At 40.8% G+C, this 9,366-nt stretch overlaps 1 protein-coding gene across 1 annotated transcript; it reads left to right on the forward strand.

Annotated features, from left to right (window-relative positions):
• The first annotated feature begins 524 nt into the window (after positions 1-524).
• On the forward strand, positions 525-3,580 carry fgf1a (fibroblast growth factor 1a). The gene is made up of 3 exons (XM_006631866.3): positions 525-772; positions 1,634-1,737; positions 1,857-3,580. Exons 1-3 carry the CDS (start codon positions 604-606, stop codon positions 2,049-2,051), a joined length of 468 nt encoding a protein of 155 aa, XP_006631929.1. The 5' UTR covers positions 525-603; the 3' UTR covers positions 2,052-3,580.
• The last annotated feature ends 5,786 nt before the right edge of the window (positions 3,581-9,366 follow it).

A 9,366-nucleotide genomic window follows, 5' to 3' on the forward strand; every position in this document is an offset into this window, starting at 1 on the left:
GTCCTTGGAGAATCTTCAAAAGGGAACAGTAAAAACTCTACTGCCGTACTAAAATCAATTATTGTATTACCCTAGGCTACACTTAAATCAAGTGCGCATTTTCTTCTATGTCATTTTGCAATTCCACAATGCTGTTTTATATATGTGTGAAATTCTAAGGGGACAGCCAAAAGTAGCATTTTTGTGAGAAACGTTTGGTCGGGGATAGAAAATAACAATGGCTGAAACAGTGGGTTAGGAAATTACAAAAATGATCGCAGGACCGGTATGTCATGTTTTGTTTTTTGTTTTAATTTCTTTTAGGAAAACAAGCCAGCACATGTTCAGACACAGACCCTTACCCCAGTTCTGTTGATTCCTTCGTAACATATTTAACATTTGCTGGATCATTGTTTATTTAATTAGAGAGAGAGAGATTACGGATTTATAAACACGGGAGTGGTTACTGGCCTTTAGTAAATAATGGTGTTTCTTACCCTAATTCGCTGTAAAACGAGACGACAATCTGTACTCCCTCTTCACAGACAATGGTATGTGCCTGCTGACTGCCTTTCAAGCGTGAGGGCACTCGGTGAGACCTGGGACCAAGCAGCAAACCGCAACATGACGGAAGGCAAAGTAACGGTGTTCTCACTGCAGCCTGAAAAATTTGACCTTGACCTGCAGAATTACAAGAAACCTAGGCTGCTGTACTGTATGAATGGTGGTTACTTTCTTCAGATACTCCAGGGAGGACAAGTGGAAGGCGACAGAGAAAAGAATAACAAATACAGTAAGGACGAGAAAATCCGTTTATAAAGAAATGCCTTTTAAAGATGGATATACGAAACGAATGTCTAGACATAGATGCATTTTAGAACAGATAACATTTGCAATGTAAAAAGAAAAAGGAAGTTAGGCAAGGAGTAGTCTGTTACTCCTTTTTCATTCTGGGGGGAGGCGTTTTATCCAAAACATTGGCAAAGTTTCTAGAAATTCACAAACCGAAAGGAAGGATTTATCTTTTTTTATCAGTTACAAAATAGAACCATAAGTAATAAATTGTTCAGATTACCTGATAAGAGTACTGCTTCACATAACTACTAGGTTAAAATGAAGCGACACGCACAACGCTGTTTGTGATCTGGGAGAGATAAAGATTTTCGGTCATGTTTTTTTTTTTAATCTGAAGGTGGGTTTAACAACTTGTTTCCATTACATTTTTCATCTTTGCAAATAACTATTTCCTGTCAAGATAACTGAGAATTCTGTGAAATTACTGAAGTATATAAACAAGGAGGAAGATGTTCTCTGATATGTTTGTGTATTTTTCACATAATGGATTTACTGTGTAACACGCAGTGGAGTTAAAACCTAAAATAAACACTGCGCTGATTATTTCTTCCCTATAATTGTTTGAACCCACCCTGACTATTATTACTTAGACAAGAACATGTAAAATTTCTAGGATTAGTTTTAATTCCTAAAATTGTTGAAAGAGCAACAGTGAATGGCTGGGTTGAGCCTATCACTTTTTTCAATTTCCCAGGAGCTTCCCAGAACACTGATTCTGGGAATTCTAAAAATATGTCCCTCTTGCGCTTCATGTAATCCCAGTAATCGTTCGAGAATTTAACTTTCTATTTCCGCGCAGATGAGCTGCAGGTCCAAGCAGTGAGCGTGGGAGTGGTGTATATAAAGGGAACCGAAGCCGGGCAATACTTAGCAATGAGCACAGGTGGACAGCTGTATGGCTCGGTAAGTGCGTCCTTGTTACTGGGAGATGTAGAGCAGCCTGCTGTCACTCCACTGATGTGCGTTACCAAAATTCTTAAACGTGTACTTATGTGTTCCTGTTTTGTTTTTCTCATTTTTAGCGGACACTAACAGATGAATGCCTCTTTGTTGAAACCATCGAAGAAAACCACTACAACACGTACAAATCTCAAAAGTACCAAGACCGGAACTGGTACGTGGGGATCAAGAAAAATGGGCACCCCAAGGCAGGAGCGAGGACTCGCATTGGTCAGAAGGCTGTTTATTTCCTGCCTCTGTCTGTAGACGACAGTTAGTCCCGGAGAATGCCTAGAGAAGGTTTTCCATACCCGTTTGTGCTGCTGATTTGTATTTTGCTCTAATTGTGTTCTTAACCTTGCAGTTATAATTTACAATTAGACCTTTAATTGTTCAACACAATACAATATATACTACACAATTAAATGATTCTTACTTTTCTGTATCATGACGGACGTGAAGAGCGATCAAGAGGTTTTTCAAGAGTGAATCGTTTTATTTTTTTAACAACGTAATTATTCTCTTTTCTTACATTGAGAAACATTGGGTATTTTTAAGAGATGTGAATGGATGACAGGACGGGGGGGAATGGGACGAATATGAAACGTGATAGTGTAGCGCCCTCGCGGGGTGACGAAGCGGAGGAGCACCCGGCAAATGCATGTGCCGCAGTTCCTCCCTGGAAGGGCCATCTCCCGTTGCGCTGCTTTGGGGAAGGAAAGGTAGCCCAGGCGGACGAGGTGGCTTATATCCGCGGCGACAGGGCGTGTCAGCGCCGTGTAGTCATGTCGTCGGGCGATGGGGATGTCGAGGAGCGCCTCGCAGGCTCTTCTCTCCAGCGCCGAAACCAGGTGGCTGAGCCAGTCGCTCAGGCTCCGCTGGAGGACCATGCTTGGCAGCCCTTCAAAGGGCTGTGGCGCCAGGGAGTTGCTCAGCCTCCCGACGTTCGCTGTTGCTCGCTCCCAGAAAGCCCTCCACGAACTCGCTCATCTTCGGAGTCAGTGGGCCTTTCGCAGAGGCTGGAAGACGGTGCCGATCGTTGTTCATCTCATCCCACAGCTCACCCCAGCGGACGTGGGGCTCGGGCGAAATTAAGACAACGTTCTCGATGGCACACAAACTTTCTTTATTAACAGCGCTTCGTCAGCCAGCAGTTAGGCAACAGAAACAGTGGTTACCAACCGCCTTAATGCACACAAGGGTAATAAATGGACCACGTACACAGTTTAGGGTTGTTACAAGAGAAAGGGGCAAAACAGGAGTAAACAATCATCTGCAATTTACATAGGGAAAGTGACCTAGTGGTCACTCTGTGGACACTCAGACTCCTGGCTACAGTTCACAGCCAGCACCGCGGCGCCTCCGCTTCGTCACCCAACGAGGGCGCTACAATGCTATTTTGTGCTGCTTTGGCAACTGTTTTTGACGGTTACAAGATTGTAAAATGTATATTTAACTGAAGCATTCAGAATTTTTTTATTGCTTTTATTTCTTTTAGTTAACAAATATAACATATCTATCAACTGTCATCTGTGCCTGTTTCTGTGACTTTAAATGTACACAGTACATTCTAAATCAATATATTCTAATTGTTATTATTTTATTCATCTGGATGAGCTACGGTTAGTAGTATAACCTGCTGGGGAATACACCCTGTTCCAGTTTGATTTGAATATGAGCCATGCCGGTGATTTAGAAACCACATACCTTTGATTTCCTATGGGTGGTTGTTATAAAGGGAACTACAAATTCTTGTTGAAATGTGCCTAATTATTAATAAGAAATAAAATAAACTCTTTTTACCGAGCTTTTCACTGTTACATTTCTTCTACCTCTGCTTTGATATTGCTTAGACCTTAAGCTCATTTTACAGTAAAAAGGGAGCTGTCACAAAAGAATTAACAAGAACCATTGAACCCCAGACCATGGGTGAAGACCATAAACTACAGTCAGTTCTTGTGAAGCGTGTTTTCATTACTTGCATGGAATAACAATAAAACATTGTATAGATAAAAGTAAAAGCATTCAGGACATTTTACATTGAGGTAGAATCCCACACTCTCCACCAATGAACACCTGGGGTGATGTGCAGCAGACATTCTGTCAGCAACCCTACATGTGGAGAACTGAAATTGTTTCATTACTTGAATTAAGAGTGGAGTTTTAACCAGGACACTAGATTATTACCCTTACTCTTACAAACCATTATGTATATAACTTTGGTTTAATGTCATATCCAAATGACAGCAAACTCCTCACTTTTTAGCAAACTGTAACCTGGCCTTTCTTACCAGTGGTTTGCATCTTGTGGTGATCCCTCTGAGATTATGCTGGTGTATTCTTCTCTTTATGGTAGTCTTTGACACATCTATAGTAGTTCAGGTAGCTGCGTCAGGATGCATAGTCTGCAAAGGAACAAGTAATAGGTTTATTCCAATGCTGAAAAGAGAAGAGAGAAAATACAACGTTCAGGTGTGACACACCTGAAGAAGTCACAGCCAAAACGTTGTGTTTTTCGGTCTTCTCTTTTCAGCATGGAATAAACCTATTACTTGTTCCTTTTGACACATCTCTGCCTACACCCTGGAGAGTGTTCCTGATGTGTTCAACAGTCAAAAAGGTTTTTTTTTTGTCATGATTGAAAGTATTCTTCAGTCATCCACAACTGTGGTCTTCCGTGGTCTACTAGGTTGTTTGCTATTGCTGAGCTCACCAGTGCATTCTTGCTTCTAAACAATGTACCAAACAGTTGATTTTGACACACCTTTGGATATGTCTCTGATTTATTCTGATTTTTCAGCCTCATGACTGCCTGCTTTAATGGCATTGACAATTCTTTGGTCCTCATGTTGAGAGACAACAGCAACAGACTCCAGTTGCAAATGCCACATCTAGAATCAACTCTAGACCTTTTGTTAGCTCTCTTGTGCGTGAACTAATGATGCAACAACACACAGCTGGCCAAGAAATAACTGAGCAGCCAATTGTCCAATTACTTTTGGTCCCCTAAAATGGGAGGACTGTGTATATAAAGGGCTGGGATTCCTATATGGTTCACCCAATATAGATGTAAATACCCTCAAATTAAAGCAGACATCCTGCACTTTAAACTCATAGTCACCGTTTCATTTCAAAGCCAATGTGCTGGAGTACAGAGCCAAAACAACATAAAATTGTGTCACTTTCCAAATATTTATGGACTGCACTGTGGGTGTGTTTCATGTGAAACATTTTAATTGCACACAGGTGGGCTCCATTCAACTAATTATATGACTTCTAAAGGCAAATGGGGTATTTAGGTGTTTAATAGGAGAGGGGGTGAATACTTATGCAAACACTTATTTTCTGTTTTATATCTGTAATTACTTTAGGAGGATCTGGAGAATTTAGTTTTCGCTTTGACATTATAGTACTGTAGTATTGTTGATCAATGGCAAATAAAATCCCAATTTAATACATTATGATCCCATGTTGTAACACAATACAATGTGACAAAGTCCAAGGGGGGTGAATACTTTTGATAACCACTGTATGAGTACAGTGTATACTGTATAACACAGTATACACGCAATGTAAGAAACAAAACTATTCATTATTTTGTATTGTTTCTTGTCATAGCAGACTTCAATGTAAAGTGTTTTACAATCAGTCATAGTTTCGTAATTTTCTTCAATTGAATTTTCGTTTATTGATACATGCAGTGTATGTGTAGAAGCTTTGGTGTGGAAAAATATCCTATTGCACTATATTCTGGCTGTTTGGGTGTGCCCACAAGGTGTCAGCATAGACTCGCATGCAAGCAACCCAAAACAATTTCGCGACAACCTCCAGACTTCGTTTTTCGAAATGTTTCCCCTTCATGCTTAGTTGCACGATTAAAACTGACATATTGTGTTGGCTTTCGCACATGTTTTCAGCAAACATGTATGATCCCTTTTTTACTTAAAAACATTTGTTATTTCAAAGGATTTGGAGTGCTTCATTTAACAACGGATTTTATATGCCATTCTTAGTTTCTTGGGTTCGCTTGCTCCCGGGGCTCTGCTCATATTTTTTCAGGTTTTTCCGCTACAACAGAAGCCTGTTGACACGATCTTTGTATGTATAATTATGCAAAGTGCGTAACTACAAAAAATGACTAAATTAATTTTTGACGGACATAGTGTTTTAAAAGATGTGGGAAACGCAGTTTGTTTTCAATTCCCCTGTGACTCTGCATGCAGTATACTAGAATGAAGAGAGGAAAGCACGCTCCATTAATAATGAATAATGAACTCTGAATTCAAAGAATACATATGTTTACATTTACTACATTAAAATTACTTTCTGCAGGAAATTAGGCAACTTTTTAAGTTAAAAAGGACTTTTTTAAAATATAAATTATTGGATCTAGAATAGATACGTTTATGTATTTTAATTATATTTTATTTAAAATGGAAATGGTTCTTTTTGGGATGAGGGATTGCTCAAATAATTGAGTCAGGGACACCAGTAGATTCTGACACATTTGCAAGGCAATTTTGACATGCGACCTGTTGGCACAGTTTCAGGAATGTCAGCTGGACAGCCATATGTGAAGCTGGGTTTCCTCTCCCTTCCTTTCCCAAGTGAGGAAGGTGATGTGTGCAGCCTGGGAGAGACTGTGCAAGCCTTCAGCCTGCCCTCAGCCCTAGGCCACAACAGGAGCAGGAAGGGGGCTATTAACTATAAAACTGAACAAGCTATAGCTTCCTCTGGGACTGCCTGTTTTCTGAAGAGCAGGAACTGTAGCCAGGACCCCGCTGCAATAAAACACTTTGACAGACCAGTGTCAGAGAGGAAGACAAATCATCAGTGAATTGCACAAACACTCCTCTGTCCATCCCACCTCCCCCCCAACACCCCCCGGCAACCCCACCCCATCCCAACCTGAGCCCCCAACACAACAGCAAATGTTTGGCTCTCATCAGATCCCAAAGTATCACCCCCTCCCTCCAAATCCTCTGGAGGGGTACTGTGGCTTACATTTCACCCTGTTATTAAAGCAGAGGCGAACTGCAAAAAGCAGGATTTTTTTGTGCCTGCCAGTCACATCAGGAAGAAGGATGCATTTCAATAAATTGAACCATAATTAAAGACACTGGTTTCCATCTGGTCAAACGCTTTGCAGTGTCCCCAGAAATGCGATCACTGCAAAAAGAGGTAATCTAACAGAACTCACAGCACAGAGAATTCTTCTGGGTCTGGCTCGTGCTTGTGGCCTGGCTATAGAAGACGTTTCGGGATCCCAGTGTTTTTAATTGAAAAATTGTGCTGCGTGGACACATTTTTTTAATGTCCAACTGTTAAATCATTCCACTTGTATATTACTTTTTCAAGTCCCCTTTACATTTCACTACAGCGCGCCTTCTGAATATCGCAAATGGCGGGAGCAAATAGGACGTTTTAACACAAGCAAATGTCTAAAAGTAACTTTAAAAAATAAGCCATAACGTTTTATACTGTTTTGGTTCATGAATCCCTATATATAATATAATATGTGATAGACATGAGTTATTATTACATACTGAGTTAGTGAATCAACCTGCATGCAAAGTTATTCCTTTTGGTATACATTCATATAGCAGGAGATTATAATTTCACTGGGGTAATGTCAGTGAATTATTTGCTAAATGGTGCAACACAGTCTCTCACCCAGGATTCAGTCGCCTACAACCTTCCTAATTCAAGTCCAGAGCTTTAAACACTACTCACCCTTTAGGAGTAGCTTGCTATCATTTAAGAGACTGGGAACAGATTACTACATTGTGAGGTTTCCTGGCTGTTTATCACTTAAACATCTGGGTAGTTTGGGGACCAGGTGAAACTCATTTACAGACCAGCTCAGACAACTCCACCCCGGCAGGTCTGTGAGAGCTCTCATCTACTGGATCAAGAACAGTCCTTCTGGATGCTGTCCAGTTCTTACAGCTTGTGTCAATGGCTTGTCGACACAAAGAGCTTTGTCATCCTGCATCCTGCTTACTCGCACTCTACCATAGTGCTTACGTGAAAATATTGTGGAGATGTAATCAGGAAACATGCAGGACACACAGGAATGGAAAATGCTTCCATGTGCAATGGTTCCTTTGTCTTAGCTTCTTAGGAAGGTAATTTCCTTGTCCATTCCTGGACATGGATAGCACTTAAACATGCATTAGTTTCTGTTGACGAAATCTCATTATGGGTCAGATAGTACCTTGAAAAAAGCTTTAAAGGGTAAAGAGCTTGGGAAAAAAAACACATGCTCGCATTTGGTAATACGTTTCAGTAATTGGATTTTTTCATAAAGAAAGCAGCAATATCACCCTGCAGCTCACAACTGACAACCCTCTGAAGCTAAGCAGGTGTGAGCCTGGACAGTACCTGGATTTGAGACCTCCTAGGAAAAACTAAGGTTGCTGCTGGAAGAGGTGTTAGTGGGATCAGCAAGGGGTGCTCAACCTGCAGTCTGTGTGGGTCCTAATGCCCCAGTATGTCTAGTGTCCCCAGTAGTGATGGGGACACTAGACTGTAAAATAGGTGCTGTCCTTCGTATGAGACTTAAAACTGAGGTCCTGACTCTCTGTGGTCATTAAAAATACCAGGGTTTTTCTCAAAAAGAGTAGGGGTGTTACCCTGGTGTCCTGGCCAAATTTCTCCCTGGCCTCCTAGTAAGTCATGGCCTCCTAGTAATCCCAATCTTTGAGCTTGCTTATTTGATCCGTTCTCCTCCCCACTGATAGCTGATGTGTGGTGATCGTACTGGCGCACTATGGCTGCCGTCACGTCATCCAGGTGGGTGATGCACATTGCTGGTTTACATTACTTGTAAAGTGCTTTAAGTGGAGTATCCAGAAAAGAGCTATATAAGTATAAGCAAATTATTATTATTATATTCTCCTAGGACACTAGTATAGGCAATGGTCCTATGTTATCCAGTTAATAAAAAAAATATATGGCTCCCAAAATGGAAATGACAAATCTGTTCTGTGAATAATCATAAGGAAAAATTCACCAGCCACTATGACACGTTGGCGGGGCTTAGTGGGTTACTTCTGTTACTTTGTGTAACACTTCCTTTTTTAAAAACAAAAGTGGTCGGGATATCATTCTGATGGCATTACTAACATGTGAAAAATCATGCAGCTAAAAATATCAGAATGATTTCCCCCCATATTTTCACAGTTGGTGTCTATTTCAGGACTGAACAAAGGACAAACATCATGTGCGTCCCTTCTCAGATCAGCAATATCTTACTTGACGTTTCTAGGATGCGTAGTGTCTTTACTCGGCTTTAGTCATTGTCTCTACCTCTTCCTTTTCCTCTTGTTCTCAGTGGGAAAAAGCTGAAACATACTAAAGAGGTTTAGATGGTATGTGAACATCTACTTAAGCAAACAAACAGGCACAAGTATGATGAACCTATTTATGGCAAATATCTCGCATTCCAAACTGAGGCATCCTTTTTTGAATGCCAGCTCTGCAGGATATTAGCCCTTTCCTTTTTATTTCCTCCTTTCCCGCGGCTGAGCTCACCAGTTCCTACCATTATGCCTCATTCACAAGAATGTCAGAGTATAGAGCTTTCAAAGT

Source organism: Lepisosteus oculatus, chromosome 11 (assembly GCF_040954835.1).
Source record: "Lepisosteus oculatus isolate fLepOcu1 chromosome 11, fLepOcu1.hap2, whole genome shotgun sequence".
Lineage (NCBI taxonomy): Eukaryota > Metazoa > Chordata > Actinopteri > Semionotiformes > Lepisosteidae > Lepisosteus > Lepisosteus oculatus.